The sequence below is a fragment of the Ptychodera flava genome (assembly GCF_041260155.1).
Source record: "Ptychodera flava strain L36383 chromosome 3 unlocalized genomic scaffold, AS_Pfla_20210202 Scaffold_26__1_contigs__length_13983176_pilon, whole genome shotgun sequence".
Taxonomy (NCBI): domain Eukaryota; kingdom Metazoa; phylum Hemichordata; class Enteropneusta; family Ptychoderidae; genus Ptychodera; species Ptychodera flava.
This window is the reverse complement of record NW_027248280.1, coordinates 5,600,585-5,626,742: the sequence shown is the minus strand read 5'-3', so window position 1 is coordinate 5,626,742 and position 26,158 is coordinate 5,600,585. Positions and strand designations below refer to the sequence as shown.

The 26,158-nt window shown below is 36.7% G+C and overlaps 1 protein-coding gene across 1 annotated transcript; it reads left to right on the top strand.

Annotated features, from left to right (window-relative positions):
- Window positions 1–5,944: 5,944 nt before the first annotated feature.
- Window positions 5,945–25,909, top strand: LOC139125751 (serine-rich adhesin for platelets-like). Its single transcript, XM_070691847.1, has 7 exons — window positions 5,945–6,575; window positions 17,213–17,296; window positions 18,947–19,088; window positions 20,329–20,411; window positions 20,921–21,100; window positions 24,684–25,313; window positions 25,902–25,909. The coding sequence occupies exons 1-7, from the start codon at window positions 5,945–5,947 to the stop codon at window positions 25,907–25,909; spliced, it is 1,758 nt and encodes a 585-aa protein (XP_070547948.1).
- The last annotated feature ends 249 nt before the right edge of the window (window positions 25,910–26,158 follow it).

Sequence of the window (26,158 nt, the reverse complement as noted above, 5' to 3'; positions counted from 1 at the left end):
TTATATAGGAAACAAGTGGACGATACAGTTAAATGGTGTTCCAATAACAACTTGGAACTGAATGTCAAGAAAACAAAGGAAATAATAGTGGACTTTCGTAAAAATCCATCAGAAATTACGCCTCTTACTATAAATGGTACCGAAGTGGAAATAGTTAATTTTTCAAATTCTTGGTGTCTACTTATCTGCTGACTTGAAATGGGAAACCAATACTGATTTCATAGTTAAGAAAAGCCAGCAACGCTTATTCTTTCTGCGGAGGTTGAAGAGTTTTCGTGTTAGTCAGAACTTGTTGATTAGGTTCTATCGCGGAGTGATTGAGAGTGTCTTGACATTCGCAATCACTGTCTGGTATGGCAATATCACAATGAATGAACGGAAACGACTCAACCGGATCGTCAGTACCGCCAGTAAAATTATTGGTTGTATTCTTCCATCGCTAGACAGTCTTTACGAGGACCGTGTTCTCAAAAAGTCTGTCTCCATTGTCAATGATCAGTACCACCCTGCACACAATTTGTTTCAACTTATGCGTTCTGGTGAACGTTACCGTTCAATCAAGTCAAGTTCTAATCGGTCCCTAAACAGTTTTTACCCTACAGCAATTCGCATGTTAAATGAATGTAAATCGAGTACTGTGAGAGCTCACACATCTCGTCTCTCATAGTTCCTACACTTGTACTTCTGAAGTCGGCGCATTTATTCTAACATGTTTATTTTTAATTCTGTTTGTTTTATTTTGTGTATTGTTCTTTTATTTCCTGTTTTTTATCTCACTGTCTGTCCTTTTGTTTTCGCAAAACCAAGATGTATTTCATTGTATGTGCAATAGCATATATATGACAATAAATTATTATTATTATTATTATCATTATTATTTATTATTATTATTATTATATTATTATTATTATTATTATTATTATTATTATTATTATTATATCTCAGATATGTATATGTCTGATATATTAAAATTTTGCACTAGGACAGGGCTCTGAAAAATTTGTCTTATTACTATTAAAGTTACGCACCCGAAGGGCATGCCGAAAAATGCAAATGATGAATTTGTGGCTGGCACAATGCATTTGACACAAGTTTGAGCCGTGTCGAAATTCAAAAACACAGTGACCCCACCCCCCACCCCCCCATTGGGGCATTTCAAAAACATGATGACCCCCATCACCACAGTCAAATACAGGGTGACCCCCAATTATCCATCGGCCCCCAGGCTGAAGAAACTGACCAGTCCCTTATTATGTACACAAGTACATATAAGACAGACACATATACACCCTTTTTACAATGTTTCATGATTTTCTGTTTATCACGATTCAGAAAGTCACAGAATTCCTTAATTGGCATTATTTACTATTACGTGAATGGCTTTAAAGTATGTGCGGGTGTCATATTTTCCATGTATCCTTTCCGTGCGGTATCGACAGGTTTGATAGTTCAAACCTCTTTCAGTTTTATATAGTGAATCACAGGGACATCATACCAAAATTTGTTACACACACGAAAGCATACGAAATACCTGAAATGCAGGTATGGTTAATCTCTCTGTCTCTCTCTCTCTCTCTCTCTCTCTCTCTCTCAAACTTATTACTCTGTGTGCTTCATAATGCAGTCTCGTCACTGTGGGTTGATGGTATATATGCTAATGAGCAATGGACTCAGTCTGACGGAGCACCAGTGCAATACTTATATTGGGATTATGGCGAACCAGACGGCATTCAGGATGGTCAACACTGTATGGAGTTTTTCATGTGAGAAGCGATTCCTCATATATTTAATATTTAGTTATTCTTTTATGAATGAATAAATGAATGAATGGGTGAATTATTTATCTATATATTTACTCATTTATCAATTCATTTATTTAATTAACTATCATATCATCCTTACTTTATGGCCACACACAGACCTTTGCATAAAATGTACCACATAGGCAATCTTGAATACAATGGGATCCGGAATGAGAAACAGCGAGAATCTGAATCCTATTTAAAAATTAAAACTTATTGCTTGCATGCTGACCTACATACTCACAGTAAAGCGCACATTCTTTAATAGTTGGTAAAACCTTGATAAGCCATGATAACTTGTTCACTCATTAACAGTCTTGCCAAAATTATTTCCATCCGAAACCATATAGTATACCAGTCTACATTAATTTCACATATTTCATACAGATATACCGGAAAGGCAAAAAACTTGCGCTGTACAGAATTCAGGAGATTTGCTTGTCATTATGGTAAGTATGTGTATATATCTATAGTCGTTCCTACCCTCCTACAACACACACCCATACGCGCATTATACCTTTCTACTACGAACTAACGTAGTATATTCATACATAGATGGATACAAACATACATACATTACATATATACGTACGTATGTACATACATACATACCACAGGGGGCAGATGAAAGTCCCCTGGGGTGGGGAGGAGAGTTTTTGCGTGCAACGGTTTACCTTATTTGATTTTATTAATTTTGACTGTCAGCTTTCGACTCCAAAGTGTCTGTGTTTCCAATACCTACAATTCCTGATCTCCTCTTCAACCAATGCACATACCACTCTAATTGCTGCGCAAACATTGCCAACTTGTTAATGACTGAGCGTATCAGCGGATTAGCTTATTAAGTCAACACCACAGCCGTCCCACACCACGGTCCCTCCACAAAATGGGACCGTGCCCACACGTAGTGAAATAAGGAAAGGGTTGAAGATCTCAGACACAGTGTCACAAAAAAAACGCAAATCTGAGCTGATATAGAAGTCAATCGAAATTTAACGACTATCAAAAGCATCGCCATACCGATGAACTGTCACATGCCAAAGTACGCGGTCGAAAATGGTCATCTTGAACCAGAAAGCCAACCTACATTTTTGAGCCGGTCATGGTCGGATGTCGTCCGTAAGAGCGGAAGTCGGAAGTGGAACCTTTTGACCTCAAACCTGTTTATTTCCAGTCCAGAAGTAAACATATTTCCCACGATGCGTTTGATGTTATACAATGTAAAAGTTCGTACATTTTATATGAGCACGCTACAAGACTGGTTTTAATCAATCCTACAAAATCAAAACAAGGATTCACTTTTTATCCTTTTTGTCACAAAAACGTTGATAGCGATGAGTCTGAGAACAAAACAAAACTTCTGAAAATTCTGCACAGAAAGAGCTGAAGGGTGAGGTATCACGTTTCCTGCCTCTTGCACATACATATACACAAACCTTGAGTCGAGGTGGTAGCTTCTTCAGCCACAGAAAAGGAGAATTTTTTTTCTCCTTTTAGCAAGGCTTGGACAGCATCAACCGAACAAACACCGCTGCAGGCAGCTCAATATAGATTGATGTCATCATGAATGCCAGTATTGTACACTATCCGTATTATTTGATGCCACCATGGATTCATGGTCACCTTACATCTATAGCGTGTAGCGTAAACTTAGCACACCGTCATCGACTGTGACCATTGATGTAAAACTAGTCTATTTTTTACATCCATGCTGTGACCGACTCGTTTGCCCGGCTTCCCCGATAATACATCAGCGACTATCCATACCAATGAAGTTCTCACCTACTGTATTCCAAAGAACCTCCACCTTGTGCACATCGTATCAACAAAACATCTTGAATGGCAAGGAACACGACTTAGACTTCCTTGTATTACCCCCGGTATTACCAGGCTTACGAATTTGCTTTCACTTTCTTGCCTGTTCTCGTTTTAAAATGTTAGTGTGTTTTTCTCTTCCGCGTCCATGTGAAGCATAAGTTATAGTATTTTCCCCAAAAGACAGACAGCCCTCGCTTCAGTTTCCGAGAACTAGATGGATAAAATCATCAAATTTTTATTCAGTTTTTTGTTTGTTAATGTGCTGGTACTGCAAGCATGCCTTTTCAATAAAAACGATTTCATGGTATTTGATACATCGTTTATGTATTCTGTCTGTAAAAACGTCAGCGGCTGCGTTTAGGTTGTTGCGCGGCACAACAGAGGGTCCACGCTGACTTTTATATATTTTCGCTGTATTGTTATGCACTTTCCACCATTATCATTCTTCAAACACGCAACTCAACGACGGCAGCACATAATATGAATGAGCTAAAAGCATGGACTTAGATTTTTAAAGTCCTAGGGTAGGAAAATGCAGTCAGGAACTTAATCTATGTCATCAAAAATTTTGTAACGTTGCTGTTCTCCTTCAGGCCGTTCAGATTTATTTTAATTTTTCTGAGCTGTCTCTCCACATGGCTGTTGTTATTGACTTTTTAACTTTTCTACATTTTCTCTCCTGATCGGTCGGACGGTAGCCTAGTTGATTTCATCACAGACAATGATCGTAGATTTCAAGTTTCTGATTATTTCCCAATATTTTCTCTCCACAAACGATCGCGCCAGGTTGTGGCTGTAAAGTGTTGAACTTTCATGACATGTTTCTCAACGACCGTGGCCTTCAGGTATTCGACTTAATTTTCTGTCCACGGCCAGTTGAGGTCATGGTCATAGAGTGTTAAATTTTTCCCGACAGTTTCTCAACAATCGGTCATGAGATTACGGCCTTCAGCTTTGAGTCTGACGTTTTTCCCGGTAATTTTTCTCATCAATCGGTCGTGAAGTCGTGGCTGTAAAGTGTTGAATTTAGCCCGACATTTTCTCAATGATCAGTCATGAGGTCAAGGTTATGGCTTTCAGGCTTTTTCCTGGTAATTTTTCTCAACGACCGATCGTGAGGTCATGGCTGTAAGTGTAAAGAGTTGAATTTTTGTCTACACGACCGGTCGCGGGGTTGTGGCTTTGAGGTTTTGTCGACTTTTTTCAGTAACTTCTCTAAATGGCCGGTCACTAACGAGCTTCTTTACCGTTTATTTATGAATAATAAGTTATTTACCTTCCTGTTTATTTAGGAATTCATGAATATTTTAAGCGTCCACTAGTTTTACGGACGACATCGTGACACTGAGTCTGTGATCTTCAACCCTTTCCTTATTTTCATGCGTGTGGGACGGCTGTGGTGTTGACTCAATCACTTAATCCGCTGATACCGACAGCGGATTAGCAAGTTGGCAATGTTTTCGGAGCAATTACAGTGGTGTATACGCAAGTTGGAGAGGAGATAAGGACTTGTCGGTAATATATAAAGCAGTCAGACGGTGTGGAGTCGAAATCTTTATTTGAAATAACACAGTCAAAATTAACAAAATTACTTGTAGGAATAAAGATTGCAGTCAGACGGTTATAAATATAAGTTATAAGTAATAAAATTACTTGTAGTAATAAAGAAAGCAGTCAGACAGTTCGGAGTTGAACTTTATTTGAAAAATCACAGTCAAAATTAATAAAATAAAATAAGGTAAACCGTTGCACAAAAAAAACCTCCTCCCCACCCCAGGGGACTTTCATCTGCCCCCTATGTACATACATACATACATACATACATACATACATACATACATACATACATACACTAAATACATACATACAATGCATGTGTGTAAAATAAATATTTTCACTTATATACATACATACATACATACATACATACATACATACATACATACATACATACATACATACATACATACATACATTCATACATACTACACACACAGGCATACATACATACATGCATGCATGCCCTACATACATACATACATACATACATACATACATACATACATACATACATACATACATACATACATGCAATACATGTGTGTTAAATAGTTAACAAATATATTAATCTGTCATTTTTAGATATAAACTACACTCCTGTGATACCATCCATTAGTTCTATATATGACCATGATGATTTCCAACTTCCTAAACTGCAAACTGTTCAACGACAAATAACTGAGCAAACTTTTGCAAGTACATCTCATGAAATCATAACATATGACAAGGCTACAGCAACTGATGATATATCAACTAACAAATCTATGACATACAATGACATATCAACAGCTGCTACGGTTACTACAAATGATGAAGTGTCAACAAATGACAAGACTACGACCAATGAAGTGTCAACAAATGACAAGACTACGAAAAATGATAAAATATCAACAAATGACAAGACTACGACCAATGAAGTGTCAACAAATGACAAGACTACGACCAATGAAGTGTCAACAAATGACAAGACTACGACCAATGAAGTGTCAACAAATGACAAGACTACGACCAATGAAGTGTCAACAAATGACAAGGCTACGACCAATGATGAAATGTCAACAAATGACAAGGCTATGGTAAATTATGAAGAGTCAACAAATGACATGACTACAACAACTAATATTTCAACACATGACAAAACTACAAAAAATGACAAAGTGTCAACAAATGACAAGGCTGCAACAGACATTGCAATGACGGATGATATCACCCCATGGAGAGAGCCCAAGGCAGTGACATTAGAGTCTATGCATAACGCCACTGTTGATGTTGAATCAAGAAAATTTATATCAAAAGAAATAAGTGTGTTTGACAACATGATGAATGAAAACTTGACCAACCCTTACAACACTAAAGTGGACATACACCTAAAAAGCCGGGAGAGATTTACCAATGGTATGTGTCGTTACATTGGCTGTTCAGATTTGCCTGGTTCAAAACACTTACAAAGAACAAAACAGGGCAAGGCCCCCCCCCCCTCTCTGTCGCTCTCTAACAAAAACAGAGATACATACTCCGCTCCATAATTTTTTTTTATTTTCAATACATCAGTTAATTCTATTAGACAAATATTGTGGAACTGGCGTACTTCGCTAGTACAAATAGATCAAATTTCCATAAAAATGTTGCATGGATAACTCTAGCAAATAGCTTATTTCATTGACTAAACATGGTTATAATAAGTTTGCATTAATTTTTTCCCAAACTTACATTTCCAGGTGAAGGAAACAACTCTGCAGTGCATTCCATTATAGCCATCTGTGCTTCAATGACATGTTTTCAAATTATTATAATTGTTATGATATATCTTGCGCTGCGCAAGTCCAGAAGTCAACCTGATGGAAGAGGTAATAAATGTTAGATATGGACACGAATTTTCTTCAAAATCATATTTCTTGGTAAATATATGACTTGATTTGCTAATAACAGCCTCTTTAAGTTGTTGATATGGTAAGATGTGTCCCACGGGTATATTTATATTCTTTTTAGAATCTTAGAAAACCTGGCATTGTGTACATATGTTTGTGAAATTGAGGACTAAAGTAAAGAAATGGTGATGTTCAGCTACACTATACCTTCATGAGAGTAGCCAAGTGACAAGTACGGAAGAAACACAGTCATTTGACATTCATTTTCTAATTTTTATTTGAAGCTTGAGGTCCATTTATGATTATAGAAATAACAGGCGATGCGCTTGACCATTAATTTTATTTATGGACAAGGGCGAGAGGAAAGCCAAAAATTAATTGGCGAGGCTTGCCGGAAGCCCGTTAATTTGGCTTTTCCTCTCGCCCGCGCCCATAAATAAACGTTAATAGTCAGCGCGGAGTCTGTTATTTCCACATATTATCAATGAACCCCCAAAAATTCAAAACTTACGAAAATTTCCAACGCCAACAACAACGGAGCCCCAGAACTTGTCAGTGAGTAGTGTGCGCTGTAAAAGTTTCGCAAATGCGGAGATTTTTTCCAAAAAAGTGTCTAAGTATGGCCCACAAGTGTTCCATTTTATTTTGTGATTGATTATGATCTTTGTACAAATTACAGTTTACATTTTAGTTAAAAGTTACAATGTTTACGATAATATTCACATTCAAGGGCACATAAACAAACCATAAATGCGTATTTGTGGTCGGTCACATGGTTCAGCTTGACCAATTAAAATGCGACGGACACTGCATGGTAATATAATTTGTGTCGACATTAAAGTTTAACTCAAAATGGTGTGAATAAACACCTGACCAATCAGATTGCGACACAATTGGCGTAGGTTAATTAGCTAGCTCAGTAGAGTGCTGTGGCCCACTTTTGGGATGAACAAGATCTTGGAGGTTTGCACAAGCACTTTACAAAGCTCTTTAGCAATACATTATGGTGTATATTTATGTGAAATCGTTTTGGTAAAGATTGTTGGAACAGAATTGCGTGTATACAGAAGTCAGAAATGAGGGTAGTGTTGTAATACCACAAGACTCCTTCAACTTTTTAGTATTTGATAGATAGTGGTCAAAACACTTTTGATGCGCAAGTTGTTTTCCAGATTTTCAAACCATGGAAATGACACAGGGAATTTAACTGTAATCGTAATAAAGGGATAGCAACTCTGCACATCGTGCATATTTTGATTGTTTGCATTTTTGTGTACAAAAGTGTGTATTTTTAGTTAATGTATTATTTTTTGTTTTCCTTTACTTTCATGTGTGCCTGTGATCTTTGCATGAATGATTGTGGAACAATACGAGTAGACCCTTGCTCGCTTTCGCTCTCTCGCTCTCTATAACCTTTAAGTATTGATGCTACACACACACACACCACACACACACACACACACACACACACACACACACACATATATTATATATATATATATATATATATATATATATATATATATATTATATATATATTCCCGAGAATCGAATGGCTATACCGACGATCGTTATTTAATAGCTCAGTAAACTAGAATTCATGATGAATAACAAGAAATTATACATTCCCATAACAATGTACATTAACAAGTGTCTACTTCTGAGAGATCAATAACAAACAAGTACGATGAAAAACAAATATTCTTTCCAGTTTGTGTTCCATTTATGTATGTACCTTTATTTACTTATTTATTTATTTCTGATTTTGACTTTTTTTGGCTACTTATTGTATTGCTTCTTTGAAGTCTCTATGTATGACGATGTTTACACCTTTCCTTAGGGTAAAGTGTGTCAATAAAGCAATATATAAAACAAAGTAACGTCGCGGCTCCAGTCGAGTCGTGTGGACGTCGTACTGGCGATCACGGTTGGCGATAAAACCGAAACCTACACCTCAAAGTAACTGAATAAATGAGTATAGTATGACCTTCGGGAAAGCGACATAGGAGGCACAAGCCTAAAGTCATTCGACTAACAACGATCACTTTCCTTAATCACACAAAACTCCGTAAATTCTCGCTCGGAATCAAACTTCCAGCGCGGCATAATGCTGTAGCGAAGACATAAGCTGTCGAGCTGTGTACAGCGCTGTGGAATCCCATGTACTTCGAAAGTTGACTCGTCAACAAAATTAGGATGTATCCATGGACGAGATATGTGTCAATGCAAACATCAAAGTTCGTAAGACGAAAACATTGATGACCAAGATCGGGATTGACGAGTTGACACAGGCAGAGACCGGTGACGGCAAAGTTGTGGGCACAGACATGCAATGAGTGTGTCATCGAACGGAATCTTTCGCGCTCAAAGGTCGTAAACTTGTGTGATATTTTGAAAGCCACGGCATCTCTGAGAATGAGAATTACTGTTTCGATCGTGTCGTCTCATTTACTTCATAAATATAATTGTAAATATTCTAAGTAACTCTGAATACTATGGTTATCCGTCGCTAGCACGGTGAAAGCTATGTCCGCCGATGGCCGACTTGCCTTGGCATCGGTACAGCGCGAGACAATGATTGACACGTTCACGTGACAGAATCAGTATGTCTGGTTGGTGGAGATACCATTTGATGTAGCAAATTTCAGCTTGATGGGATTTATGAATGAAAGTATCTCCTGGGTGACGGACCGCTTTACTCTTTAAATGAAAGTAATCTGCGTAAGTAAAACACTAATCGCAACGAAATTCATGCAATTTGTTACGATAATTTTGATCCAATCACGTCAAAAGAAAAATAAGAAGACTGTTCGTGTTTTTCGCGGAGCCGCACAACTTCTCGCCTTTGGCTCGAAGTTGTACGGCTGCGCGAAAAGCACTCGTATACGATGACGTCAAACAGAGAAAAATACCATGGGATTATATATATATATATATATATATATAATATATATATATATATATATATTATATATATATATATATATATATATACAACACAAAATGTATACAATGTGCCCTCCCGGTTATCACCATAATGGCTTTATGGCAACCTCTGAACTTGGGCACAGAGAGTACGGTTGAGAATCCGTGGCAAAACGCGTCCAATGGTTTTCCTTTGATCTCGTTTTCAAATGTAAAAAGGAATAAAGACACTTTTTTATGTTTTTCATTGAAAGGTCATCAAAAGATAATTGGTCTTAAGCTCGTTTTCATTAGGTTGTTACTCATTCCGAAAAATTTATAACATAATTAGGGTACCCCCTCTCACCAAATGGGGGTCTAATTGCGTCCATTCGTTTCATCGTGACTGCCTGTTAAGTACTTAAATCACTAGACAGTCCAAACAAAAATGTTCGAGTGTCTATGCCTGGGGAAAAGAAAACATGAAAATGTGGTGTTTTTTTGTGTTTTCATTTTCTAATTATCTCTTTCTCTTTCAGTGTTAAAGTATGCGTGTTCTATCAAAAGTACATGAACTGTACGCACATTTAATTACTTAGGTTTGCTACAATGTAACAATTAATTGCCGAACTTGTTATATTTGTCCAAATAATTCGCGCCACTTTTGTTTACGCAGACATTGTGCTACTTAAAATTGAGTTCCCGCCAAATTGAAAAAAAATAAGCACTGTTTTCAACAGATTGCAAAAGGTGGTACAACTAACCCTTTTGAGGTATCTTTTAAAAATGTTCTCGAACTAATCTGGGGTGCAAACGTATGCAGGGTGTTCCTTAAAGTGGTAACTTCCAGGGGTATTTTTAGACATTTTGGCAAACAACTAATTTGCTCACGCGGCAAAAAACATTACAGTACGGTTGGATAGGAAGTGGCTGGCTGTCTGACGTTGGTGGCGCGGTGTGTTACCATATTCGAATAAAGTCATTGTTCTAATTGTTTTGGGCGTTTTTTTCCGCAAAAAACATGTAAACATACGTATTCACCATTTTACACAAAGACAAAATATATCAAAAATGGATTGCAGCCCGCAAAATAGTGCATCAGCCCGGAGTTGAGTTTTTATTGGCATATTTATTTCACTGTTGTCAGCCCGTTGGCTTATAATGTCTATCCGCGACTCCAAACTTGAAGTTTTAATTTTTAAAAAGTGCATGGTAAATTGGGCTAGGGGTAATAGCGTTTCACCTCACACCCCCCCCCCCCCGCCCCTAAACAGAACATTTTGGAAGTGCTAAAATCCGACCGACCACTTTTCATTATCAACAAACGAACGTTACCAACGCTCGGGAAACTACACAATGGACACAAATTGAACGAACCATGGCGAAAGAGTACCGGTAGGCCTCCGCCTCTGGCTGGCTTGGTACATGCCAAACTAAATTATCAAAATGTGCGACTTTGAGCAAAGTTATCAATACAGAAAAGCCGCCTCTCTATGTAGGCGAGTCTACTTGACGAGTTTTAATTACCTCCCTTAAAGTTGCGACACTTTTTGTCAGTCCCATGCGGCGTCAGTTCCGGACATTTCATCATCAGAATTTTAAAATTTGCTACATTCCCTCGGCCAATCGCGACAAAATGCTGTTTTTCATTCCTGGCTACAAGTTGCATCAAATCAGGCCGAGACTTCTCACGTGACTGAAAGTTCCGACTTAGGATTGGACAATTTTAAAAAGTATCATGTACTTTGGATAGAACACGCATACTTTAACACTGAAAGAGAAAAAGATTATTTGAAAATGAAAACACAAAAACACCACATTTTCATGTTTCCTTTCCCTAGGCATAGACACTCGAACAGTTTTGTTTGGAATGTCTAGTGATTTAAGTACTAAACAGGCAGTCACGATAAAACGAATGGACGCAATTAGACCCCCCATTTGGTGAGAGGGGTACCCTAATTATGTTATAAATTTTTCGGAATGAGTAACAACCTAATGAAAACGAGCTTAAGACCAATTATCTTTTGATGACCTTTTAATGAAAAACATAAAAAAGTGTCTTTATTCCTTTTTACATTTCAAAACGAGATCAAAAGAAAACCGTTGGACGCGTTTTGCCACGGATTGTTGAGCATGATGTGGACGTGGACTTCCCTTGAACATGAGAAATTGATGAAAAAAACTACCATGATATATATATAATCCGTGGCAAAACGCGTCCAACAGTTATTCCTTTTTGATACAAAGAAAAGAAAACAAGAAAACTGCTATCATATACTGTTTTTGAGCTTTTGGTGAAGAAGTGAAAAGTACATGTAAGTTCCTTTTTCATGTTTTTGCTTTTCTCTCCTGTATACGTATAAACGAAACAGGGAGCCCTACTTTCCACAGAGTGGTCTAAGTGCGTCCATTCATTTTACGAATTTTACAACAAAACGCAAAATTGACAGTTGCAGGGATATTTTAGCTTCTTTTTATAACGCGCGTTCTCATGGGGGCGTATTGATCAACTAAAGAGTTCGTTGTATAACGTTGACCAGTTTGTTATTATTCATAGTTGGAGGGTTTGTGCATAATTATTTATAGTTTCGGTGAATTTCTTTTATAATTACGTCGAATTGCCAATGCAACCTTCTTAGAGGCTCTGATTCAGTTATCGTATACGGCTACCTTCGCAGCAAATGCATATACCGACAGTTGTCACACTCGACAGTAGTGCAAACAATGAAATGTAGCTACTTTAAGTATCAATCAGTCAAATACAACTGAAATACTGTTTCCTTGCTCTAGAATCATATTCTATTGGCCGTAATTCCTGTAACTTAGAGCGAATTGCTTTCTGTGCAATATTTCGACTGAATCAGTGGACCTGTTAAATCATCGCACTTTTCACAATGACACAACAGCTGATGAAGGCTGAGTTATTCAGTCGAAATATTCGTCCTAAAGCAATTCGCCGTGGGTTACAGGAATAATGGCAAACAGAATCAGTAAAATGATTTACGATTGTGTTGATACCTCCCCGTTTATGTTGACTGCGGCCCTTTCCTTAATCTGACTTAAACTAAGTTACATGCTGCTAGATGGAAGAACTCGCGCAAACTTTCCTACCAAAAGCGATGCAGACAATCATAGGAAGTAGTGATTTTATTAAACAATGAACTTAGATTCTGTTTCAGATTCGGTTTTGAGTTCAAAGGACTGATAGTAACTTTAAAATTTCTCCTATATTTTCTACTATTTCGAGTCATTTAATGCCTTTTTTGTAATTAAAATATGATTAAACTTTACAGGGAGGCTATATATTAAGTATGTATTATAAAGTATAAATATTGCCTGTATATCTTCATGAAAATGAAATTTTTCGGTCACATTAGAAAAAAGTACATTTTCCTATAATTTCCTTAAGAGGGCGCTTTGCTTTGGCATAACATAATCAGAGCTTCCAAGAAAGGTCGCCATGGCAATTCGACATAATTATGAAATTCATCGAAACTATAAATACTTATGCACAAACCCTCCAACTATGAACAATAACAAACTGGTCAACGTTATACAACGAACTCTTGAGTTGATAAATACGCCACCATGAGAACGCGCGTTATAAAAAGAAGCTAAAATATCCCTGCAACTGTCATTTTTGCGTTTTGTTGTAAAATTCATAAAATGAATGGACGCACTTAGACCACTCTGTAGAAAGTAGGGCTCCCTGTTTCGTTTATAGGTATACAGGAGAGAAAAGCAAAAACATGAAAAAGGAACTTACATGTACTTTTCATTTCTTCACCAAAAGCTCAAAAACAGTATATGATAGCAGTTTTCTTGTTTTCCTTTCTTTGTATCAAAAAGGAATAACTGTTGGACGCGTTTTGCCACGGATTATATATATATATATATATATATATATATATATATATATATATATATATATATATATATATATATATATATATATATATATATATATATATATATATATATATATATATATATATATATATATATATATATATATATATATATATATATATATATATATATATAAATATATATATATATATATATATATATATATATATATCATGGTAGTTTTTTCAGCAATTTCTCATGTTTTACGGAAGTCCAGGTCCACATCATGATCGAATAAGTTTTTCGGCACTTCTTCACTTTTGTTTAGGAGAGGAGACAGGGTGGGTTTCTGATCAAATGCAACATGTTTCAGATGCAATCATACGCTAGAACCATATTTGGGTACCTTGTCTCCTTTCTTATATGTCCATATGACATCGACATCAGCCAGACTTGTCTGTTCAAACGATTCATCAGCACAGCCTGTATCATTGAACTGACCGTCAACTGTGAACAGAAATGTGGCAGCCAGACTACGACCATAGGAACGAACTTGATGAAATTGATAACCTACACAGTTGGAGATGAATCAGAACAACAGTAAAATGTTGAGACTTTGTATTTGATACACAAATTCACTGCAATGTTTTGATACCATTTTCTGGAAGAGCCTCAGACTTTGCAGTCTACCAGACGGATCTACAAAGTTACACAGCGACTGACTGATAGGCCAGAAGATTTTTGACATACTTCGAGCCTGAAAAATACAAATGTAATACCGTGTTATCAGTGATTCATAGTATAGTCTGTCATGTGACAAGCAGCCCCTCATTAAACCTTCAAACCGTAACCGAAGTTGCTCGAAGTTTCCTGAAGGAAAAACATGGCATCGATTTCCATAATTGCCGTGATCTACTGAGATTGGTTTTACTTTGAACAATGAGAAACGAGCGAGAAGCAGATCGTTTACTTGTCCTGGTAGAGGGGTTTACGTGCACATCTGATCCTGAAGGTGCGCACTGGCGGACGCGCATCCGTTTGCTTACGTGTGAATCTTTTTTCGGTTTAGCTGTGCATCCCGATGAGAAACATTGAAAATTCGTGTAACTTTTAAGAAAAGCTAATTTTTTCACGTGAGGACTATTCTTCCTGACTCTACCCTCATATTAAGTCGGCTGATTTTCTATGATACAGTTATTTATGAGATTAAGAAATCTTGTCGAGGCATCAGATAAAAAGTGCAATGAGACTTCAACATTTCGTCCATTTAGCAAAACCATAGCAAGTACTTCTTACTTATACTAGTGCAAACTTTACGAAATATTCTGATATCAAAGATGTTTCAGTGTTAATTTACAACGATACTTTATGAGTTGCTTGTCTAAATTCATGGAAACACCAGAAAAATCTGAAAACAACGCTACACGTAATTATGACTATACGTTTAGTGTCGTTTGCCGTTCCGATGTGTTAGCTCTTAGCGCTTCAAGGACGTGACGCCCAGCATCTGGTTATCACGTGACAAAGACGTGCTCTACACGAACTTGGGAGAAACCCATCTGGACAGTAAACGACATAGTCACATTTGATGCAGAGCGGTTAGGCTTTATAGTTGAGTTTTGGTATTGCCTTAAGGTGGCGGCAGGGTCACAAAAAAGATCGGCATCAAAGACGCGGGCGTGACCGCATCTTTTTTTTTTTTAGAATCTTTGGATACTCGATGTTGTTTCGTCTTTTAACGCGGGAAAGAGCCCACCGAACGTCCAATCTTAAATGGACACGACACATTCAGTGTACATGCTAGTACACGAATGCTAACATTTTGGTGCTTATTTAGCCTTGAGAAACACCGAAACTCGGACTATGTTATATTTACTAATGAGCATCGGGAAGTTTTGCGGATCGGTGTATTCGACTTTCTCTGATCATATTAAAGTGACAAAGTCGGCCATTTTTCATGAATTTTGTTTGATACGAGATACTACTTATATTGTTTGACATGTTGAAAGATACTGAATGAATTGGTGACCATGCATATATTCGACCCCGGTTTTAGACAAATTAAATGAAACCATCGCAAAAATGAATTAATGGTCATGACCATTTTTTCATTCTCGTGATGGTTTCATGTATCGTGTCTAAAACCGGGGTCTAATATATGCATGGTCACCAATTCATTCAGTATCTTTCAACATGTCAAACAATATAAGTAGTATCTCGTATCAAACAAAATTCATGAAAAATGGCCGACTTTGTCCCTTTAAAGGCCCATATGGCCGTTCACTGAACACGTGCCGCTGCAATCTTTCATTTCACGACAGGTTGTAAAGGGTGAGGTTCTGTCAGAATAAAGCCCTGAGTGATGGAAGGTTCCAAGTCTGGAAAGGCATAAAAGCTTTCAGATTATACTGAGACCTTGAGACTGAGGATGACGAGCTTAGCAGAGTCAACATGGACGTCCCGTCTCGTGTATTTATCTGTATTCATGTGTTCTACAACTGCTCAGGGTAATGTGGTCGTCTATCATTTTTATTTCTCTGCATTTTTTCTGAATCAACTAACTTGTTTTCGCTCGTACGATTTATCCATCTCCGGACTGTATAGTGATTGCCTGACTTAACTTTGTAAAATGGTTTATGCAGGTGACACGTCATAAGTAAGTCCTGGTCGTATTGTTCCATGTAACACAAATTGATCAAAAGTTACAAATAGCGATAGACAGCACAACAATTTGCTTTAGTTAGTCTGAAATCTCTGTTGAGTGAGTCGGGGAAACTAGTCTACTTCAAAGTGGGGGGTCTGTCGAAACTGCCTTCAAAGGACGTGTGGGACCCATACGACCAACGTAAACATTTTAGCCAAGGTACGTTAGCGATTGATGAAAATTACAAATCATGTTTGTCATCATGTACATCGTAAAATATAAATGTTGCAGCTATGACTATGCTGACGTGATTAACCAAGGTATCTTGCATGAAGCATGTGAAATACATCGATTGTAAACAAGAAAGTCGCACACGCGTAGTTCCGACGACCCCCTCCCTTTAAATAACCTGAGTTAAACAGCAAACATAACGAAATAACATATTGGTCACCGTTTATGGATTTAACTTTTTGTATTTAAAGATACCAGGTCTTGAGCAGACATCTTAATTTTTGGTCCCGGTTGTCTCGCGTCGGTCAATTGGCGCACGTGCACCAGTCCGCCCGAGCCTTCAAGAGCCCCTAAATGGGTGACCGGGTGACAACGAAGCCCCGGTGAAGCAGATACTATCTGAGATGTAGATAATAACGTTCCCCAGCAAGACAAAAGGCAAAGAAAGTTGGTTTTCAAGATTACAAGATGCAGTAGCTGTCGGATTTTTGAGAAAAAAGTGCATTCATGCGTTTTCATGTCCATTAATTTTTCAGCGCCAAGTGGAGAATACCAGGGATATCCTTTCGAAGACGTGTACTATCCTGCTACGTGGATGGACGCCAAAGCAATGTGTGAAAGTAAGGGTGGCCATTTGCCAAGGTTCCCGGATGTCCAAACAATGAATGTTATACTGTCGTATGTTTTAGATAAAATTCCGAACGGTAAGTGACAATACAATTAATTAAAAGTTTAACACTGCTGCGTATTTGTTATAAAATAGAATATCAAAACAACTAAAATAAAACAATAGTGGCAAATAGTGATGGAATGCATAACACCCCTTAATTGCATTGCACATATTTTCCAATTCTTGCTTTGTATGTATGTAATGTATGTATGTATGTATGTATGTATGTATGTATGCAAAACATGTCGATGGATACATATTGTCAAATTGCCCCTCATTTGTACTGACCGATAAACATTACCACTTGTTTTATTTTATTTATTTATTTATTTATTTATTTATTTATTTATTTATTTATTTATTTGATTTTTGCATCGGTAAGGTGTGTTAAGTAAATATATTTGAAGCGACACTGATAAGTTTATAGTTACTTGTGGTGAGCTTTACGTTTTTTATCCTTGAAATTATTGAAAAGCTGAAACCCAACTGTGCTAAAAGTGAAATACTGGATTTCAAGTTTTCATCACCAGCGAAATTTGGTCTCACCAGACAAACATACAGGATACGAAAACAGCACCGCATTTTAGTGCGTTGAACTACTTTTGCATTGACCTTCATTGGGCTGCAAAATGTGAATAACTCGGGGTTATACGTCAGCGTTTTTTAGGTAGTTTACTAAGGTATTTTAGCAGGAACCTACTTGTAGGTAAGTCCGAGCAGCTCAGCTTCGGTGCCAATGTGCGTTTAGTCTCTCCGATAAGGATTATTCAGAGGAGGCAGAACACCGTAAAAAACATCATCACGGATGTCACGGACTTTGTCGAGTTCCAAGAAATCCCGATGAAAAAGTGAGAAATGGTCGCGAGCATCAGCCTGATTAGAATGGATTTTTCAAATAAAACAAATAAATAAAAAAATAAAACAAATTGCTTTAGTTTCTTTTGTGTGTCTCTTCTATTTCGTAGATACTTCCTTGAAATTTGGCAGTTTTCGGATCGGATTTCGGGTGAAACTCCCCTGTAATGCATCGCGTTCACCCCGCTCATACGTTCAAAATTACAAACTCGAACGATGTCTAAATCCAGGTACTCGTACTATCGGAAAAGCATCAAGCGGTATCTCTAAAAAACTACGGACTCTTTATCCCCCGAGACACCGAATTCACACGCTTTCGCGCCGTTTTGACAGCAAAGCGCTCCGAACTTAATATGGCAAATTAAACGAAACAAGCCGAATGGAGATTAAAAACTCATCCGCGTCAAGAAGCTCACAGGAGTATTTTCGGCGAAAGCACTTTCGCATGCTGTTTGGGTAAACAATACGAAATTTAAAATCGTTTATTCACATCGGCGACATCATATAAACAGACGGCGACAAGCTTGGAGTACCAAGACGCTCACGTAGGTTTAATGAAACAGCGAAGAAGAAAAGATAAGGTCAAGTCGGAAAATCTCCCCATTGTGACGTTTTACGTCACTACCCGTACCTTGCGATAAATATCGTTAACTTGTAACATTTACATATTTTCCCGATCCATGTAGTTGTCAACTTCTGCTAAGACTGATAGCTTCATTCATTTTTTTCATGAAACAATATTTAGATAATCATATTTGGATTGACGCCAATGACAGAGAAGAGGAAGGTGTGTTCATTCATTCGGATGGTTCATCAATACGCATATCAGCATGGGATATCGGAGAACCAAGCAACAACTATGGCAACGAAGACTGCGTCATATTAGGGTAACGTAGCAACCAATTTTACTATACGATATCTTCTTAGCAGAGTAGACGTACCAACAAAGGTCAAAGGTCAAATATCCACTTGCATGTAATTACGTTTCCGAACTGACATATTCGACATTCTGCATGAGGAGACTAGAGGCCGAGTGATAGAAATTAGGTCAAAAGATGACACAGGAATGATATTGATGATGACCATGGTTTCCTTCGGTGACATAAATGATCATCACAGTGAGCTAAACTAAAGTATATGCTGAAACAATGCTTATATCATCATCATGCACTGAACTTGAGCTCTAAATGTTCATCTGTGCCATTAGAAAAAGTCCTCTCTTATTTTTTATTCGGATATATAGATCACCGAGGTTTAACTGTCATACATCAACAATCTTGCTACATATATTCACAATTCTACCTAGAATGCTTTTGCCACACAATCTCAAACCTCCAAACCTGCCTAAAAATGAAAATGTTAACACGGATTCAATAAAACTGCGATAAAACTTTTTTAAGATTGCAGAATTGACACCGAGTGATCAGAGCTTATGAAGGCAATGAATCCTGGACTGACACTTTGAGTTAATGTAATCAATGTGCGCTTTAAAACTGAGTTTGTTGTCTAAGATAGTACGTAAATATTGGCAAATATTTTGAATTTCAAATATCGGTAAATGTCAGCTAATCTGCTTTTCAGTACCAAAATTTGCACGATGACCTCTGATTTCTATGTTGATTTGGTAAGAGTATGGTTGAAAGTTTCATTGAGGAAAATTTGGTAAAAGATTTGAGTTGTTCTTTCCTTCTGTCGAACATGGAACGGCCTGTCACCGCATTCTTTAATTAATAGTCACATCAATTAATTAATTAATCAATTAATTAATTAATTGTTTTTTATTATTTGTATTTTAATTAATTGCATTTTAAAGCCAGGCACTCTCGCCATACTCCTAGGGCTAGAAAAAGGTAGTGAACGCACCACCTTAAAATACAGGCAATGAAGAGTATCAATTAAACTATTACTTTTAAAAGATAAACTTGCAAGTTGTATACACGATTACTGATGATACGGTTTCACTCAATTTGACTTCACACACAGGCCCATAATATTCTAGCGATACTTTCATTTGCCAAAAGACTTTTCAAGAACGGAAACTTTCTGCGTATTCTGGTCAAACCGACGACGAAGTACCCGTATTGAGAATGTCTAAAATTTGCATTTTGCCTGTATTCTTTGATCAAGGGCTTCTCGTATGTGGAAGGCCAGCGACTGCGAAGTGAGAGTGTCACGCTTTCTCTGTCACTATGGGGCAGCTAGTGTACCCGGTAAGTTTTCCATTTATTGTAATTCGCAGAGCGACTCATTCCCTTCTGTCTGGTTTGAAAACAATGTAAAATATAAATAAAGTAATGTAAAATACTATTGAAAAATATTTTCCCCATATAATTAACGCAGGGATGACGGCCATTTTGTAATTTCACATATCGGTAAATGTTAGGTACTTTGTTTTTATGGTGCAAAAGTTTGCCCGGTGACTATTTTATTCTTGATTTTTGTAGAAAGAGAATGGTTTAAAGTTTTTATTGAGGAAATGTTAGCAAAAGTTTGTCTTTCAATTTCGAGGCGCATACTACCTTTAAATTGTGAAGCTTTCAATCTGACAAAATATGTACGACAAAGTTTTTCTCATGCAAATGTTTCAAACACTTACTTTGTTCATCAAGAGGACTCTTTTTGACGACATATGCAGAAATCTTGCTTCAAAACATTATTTTGGACGGTGGTGCTAAATGTATTTTGTTGCTTCACACATTTTCTTTGTTTCGCTCAACAGATTCAATGTTTTATATCGGTGGTGGTTTCAAGATGTCAAGGCATGTCGCCCCTGCTCTATATGCCTATGAGTACTGTGCCAACGATGGCGGCGCTCTCTGGCGAATACCATGGCGTCCGGCACAAGAAGAATTTATAGGCGACCTACGTGTATCTGGTTGGGACTTTACATTATCTTTCAGTAAGTCATCCCCTCTGTATCTCCTTCTGTCGGCTTCCTCTCTCTGACTTTAGGGACTGGTCAGTTTCTTCGGCCGGGGGGGGGGGGCGGGGGGCGATGGATTATTTTTTGCCGATGTCAAAAAGTGGCTGACCCCCTTCCAACTTTCGAAAACAGGGTGACCCCCAGAGCGACACAAAGGTAAAACAATAAGTGGAATACAAAATTGAATAATTCAGTGTGCGTATATATATATATATATATATATATATATATATATATATATATATATATATATATATATATATATATATATATATATATATATATATATATATATATATTATATAATATATATATATTATATAATATATATATATATTTTATGTGTATGTATATGTGTGTGTGTGTGTGATATGACACATGTATACATGTTTTTTATGTGTGTGTATGTGTATGTATATATATATATATATATATATTATATATATATATATATATATATATATATATATATATATATATATATATATATATATATATATATATATATATATATATATATATATATACACTGTAAAAATTGATAACAAGTAGAAAACAGCTCAGGACTTAGGCGTTACTGAGAGTAATATGATATATATATATAATATATATATAATTTTGGGGGTATATTTTAAACATTCAGTCATTCTGTGTTTTATGAAATTGTTGTCATGTCAGTTGTAAGATAGGAACTTAAAAGTGCCAATTCTAAAGTTTGAATACAGTATTTTGAATGAGTTGTGAATGAACTCCACTCTTTTTATGCATAACCAGATGTTCAGAACTGTTGTAAGAAAAATGTAATTGTGAAATATTCGCGCATGTTGCTTTTAATACTGATTTCTCATAGAGGAAACAGAAAAAAGAAGAAAGTATTAGGAACTGGTCATGCTTTTCATATGAACTGCAGATTTCATAATGATTAATGCACTTTGCAAAACAGACTTTCAATTTGCAGACATCAAGATATTTCTGACATATGTCTCTGATATATTAATTTACTGCGCCCGAAGGGCGCGCCGAAAAATATTAAACATCCAGATATCTCTGATGTATATATATATCTGATATATGAAAGTCATGCAGCTGAAGGGCATGCTGAAAAATATTGTTTGATATTTTAAAGGGCGCGCCGAAAAATGTTAAACTGTATATGTCTGATATATTAAGATTCTGCACTAGGACAGGGCTCTGAAAAATTTGTCTTATTACTATTAAAGTTACGCACCCGAAGGGCTCGCCGAAAAATGCAAATGATGAAATTTGTGGTTGGCACAATGCATTTGACACAAGTATAAGCCGTGTCAAAATTCAAAAACACACTGACCCCACCTATTTGGGCATTTCAAAAACATGATGACCCCCATCACCAGGTCAAAAACAGGGTGACCCCCATCTATCCACCGGCCCCCAGGCCGAAGAAACTGACCAGTCCATTAATATGTACACAAATACAGAATACAGAGAGACACTATACACCCTTTTTTACAATGTTTCATGATTTTCTGTTTATCACGATTCAGAAAGTCACAGAATTCCTACTATTACGTGAACTACCTAAAAACAAAAAAGTGGCTTTAAAGTATGTGCGGGTGTCATATTTTCGATGCATCCTTTCCATGTGGTATCGACAGGTTTGATAGTTCAAACCTCTTTCAGTTTTATATAGTGAATCACAGGGACATCATACCAAAATTTGTTACACACACGAAAGCATACAAAATACCTGAAATGCAGGTATGGTTAATCTCTCTCTCTCTCTCTCTCTCTCTCTCTCTCTCTCTCTCTCTCTCTCTCTCTCTCTCACACTCTCTCTCTCTCTCTCTCTCTCTCTCTCTCTCTCTCTCAAACTCTCTCTCTCAAACTCTCAAACTCTCAAACTCTCTCTCTCTCAAACTCTCAAACTCTCTCAAACTCTCTCTCAAACTCTCAAACTCTCAAACTCTCAAACTCTCTCTCGAACTCTCTCTCTCTCTCAAACTCTCTCTCAAACTCTCTCAAACTCTCTCAAACTTTAATTATCTGTGTGCTTCATAATGCAGTCTCGTCACTGTGGGTTGATGGTATATATGCTAATGAGCAATGGACTCAGTCTGACGGAGCACCAGTGCAATACTTATATTGGGATTATGGCGAACCAGACGGCATTCAGGATGGTCAACACTGTATGGAGTTTCTCATGTGAGAAGCGATTCCTCATATATTTAATATTTAGTTATTCTTTTATGAATGAATAAATGAATGAATGAATGAATTATTTATCTATATATTTACTCATTTATCAATTCATTTATTTAATTAACTATCATATCATCCTTACTTTATGGTCACACATAGACCTTTGCATAAAATGTACCACATAGCAAATCTCGAATTCATTTATTTAATTAACTATCATATCATCCTTACTTTATGGTCACACATAGACCTTTGCATAAAATGTACCACATAGCAAATATTGAATACAATGAGATCCGAATGAGAAACAGCGAGAATCTGAATCCTATTTAAAAATCAAAACTTATTGCTTGCTGCCTACTCACAGTAAAACGCACATTTTTATTTGTTCACTCATTAACATCCAGTATTTTTAGTTTTACTTCGTACTCTGACCATTTCCCAGGCCTTATTTTGAAGACAAATGATACATTGTACTAATATAAATGTGTTTAAATTATAAGTTGTCATAATTAGTGTCTACTGCGACAGAACACCAATGTCTCTTTACTCTGTTTTGGACAATCGCTGTTGAAATGAATGCTCTGACAGGATGTTCAAGGTGAAAAGGGGAAGATTTCCCATGAGCACTTGACGATATTATGTCATGTATTTTCATGGGAAATCATTCTTTTTATAAAGAGAATAATTCACCGATTCTTCATTCAATAAATGGAGTTGAAAATTTGCATGTTAAAGTCTTGCCAAAATTATTTCCATCCCAAACCATATAGTATACCAGTCTACATTAATTTCACATATTTAATACAGATTTCCGGCAAAGGCAAAAAACTTGCGCTGTACAGAATTCAGGAGATTTGCTTGTCATTATGGTAAGTATGTGTATATATCTATAGTCGTTCCTACCCTCCTACCAACACACACCCATACGCGCATTATACCTTTCTACCTACGAACTAACCTACTATATACATATATAGATACATACATACACACATTACATACATACATACATACATACATACGTCGTACATAGATAGATAGATAGATAGATGATACATACATACATACATACATACATACATACATACATACATACATACATACATACATACATACATACATACATACATGCAATGCATGTGTGTTAAATAGTTAACAAATTCATTTTTAGATATTAACTACACTCCTGTGATACCGTCTACTAGTTCTATACGTGACCATGATGATTCCCAACTTCCTAAACTGCAAACTGTTCAACGACAAATAACTGAGCAAACTTTTGCAAGTACATCTCATGAAATCATAACATATGACAAGGCTACAGCAACTGATGATATATCAACTAACAAATCTATGACATACAATGACATATCAACAGCTGCTACGGTTACTACAAATGATGAAGTGTCAACAAATGACAAGACTACGACCAATGAAGTGTCAACAAATGACAAGGCTACGACCAATGATGAAATGTCAACAAATGACAAGGCTACGACCAATGATGAAATGTCAACAAATGACAAGACTACGACCAATGAAGTGTCAACAAATGACAAGACTACGACCAATGAAGTGTCAACAAATGACAAGACTACGAAAAATGATGAAATGTCAACAAATGACAAGGCTACGAAAAATGATGAAATGTCAACAAATGACAAGGCTATGATAAATTATGAAGTGTCAACAAATGACATGACTACAACAAATGACAAGAAGACTACAAATAACATTTCAACAAATGACAAAACTACAATAAATAACAAGGTGTCAACAAATGACAAGGCTGCAACAGACATTGCAATGACGGATGATATCACCCCATGGAGAGAGCCCAAGGCAGTGACATTAGAGTCTATGCATAACGCCACTGTTGATGTTGAATCAAGAAAATTTATATCAAAAGAAATAAGTGTGTTTGACAACATGATGAATGAAAACTTGACCAACCCTTACAACACTAAAGTGGACATACACCTAAAAAGCCGGGAGAGATTTACCAATGGTATGTGTCTTTACATTGGCTGTTCAAATTTGCCTGGGGTCAAAACACTTACAAAGAACAAAACAGGGCAAGCCCCCCCTCTCTGTCGCTCTCTAACAAAAACAGAGATACATACTCCGCTCCATATTTTTGTTTTATTTTCAATACATCAGTTAATTCTATTAGGCCAATATTGTGGAACTGGCGTACTCCGCTAGTACAAATATATCAACTTTTCATTAAAATGTTGCATGGATAACTCTAGCAAATAGCTTATTATTGACTAAATGTGGTTATAATATGTTTGCATTAATATTTTTCCAAACTTACTTTTCCAGGTGAAGGAAACGACTCTGCAGTGCATTCCATAATAGCCATTTGTGCTTCACTGACATGTTTTCAAATTATTATAATTGTTATGGTATATCTTGCGCTGCGCAAGTCCAGAACTCAACCTGATGGCAGAGGTAATGAATGTTAGACGTGGACACGAATTTTCTTCAAAATCTTCTTTGTTGGTAAATTTATGACTTGATTTGCCCATAACAGCCACTTTAAGTTGTTGATATGGTAAGATGTGTCCCACAGGTATATTTATATTCTCTTTAGACTCTTAGAAAACCTGGTATTGTGTATATATGTTTGTGAAATTTAGGACTGAAGTAAACAAATGGTGATGTTGAGCAATACACTGCCTTCATGAGTGTAACCAGGTGACAAGTATGGAAGAAAGACAGTCATTTGACATTCATTTTCTAATATTTTATTTGAAGCTTGAGGTCCATTTATGATTATAGAAATAACAGGCGATGCGCTGACCATTAATGTTTATTTATGGACAAGGGCGAGAGGAAAGCCAAAAATTA

What these genes read in the sequence shown, in the direction of transcription:
- LOC139125751 (XM_070691847.1), top strand. Translation starts at nt 5,945, where the DNA reads ATGACATACAATGACATATCAACAGCTGCTACGGTTACTACAAATGAT. An exon ending in CCGGGAGAGATTTACCAATG is followed by an intron (nt 6,576 to 17,212) that starts GTATGTGTCGTT and finishes TTAATTTTTCAG; the next exon opens with CGCCAAGTGGAGAATACCAG. An exon ending in TGGGGCAGCTAGTGTACCCG is followed by an intron (nt 20,412 to 20,920) that starts GTAAGTTTTCCA and finishes TTCGCTCAACAG; the next exon opens with ATTCAATGTTTTATATCGGT.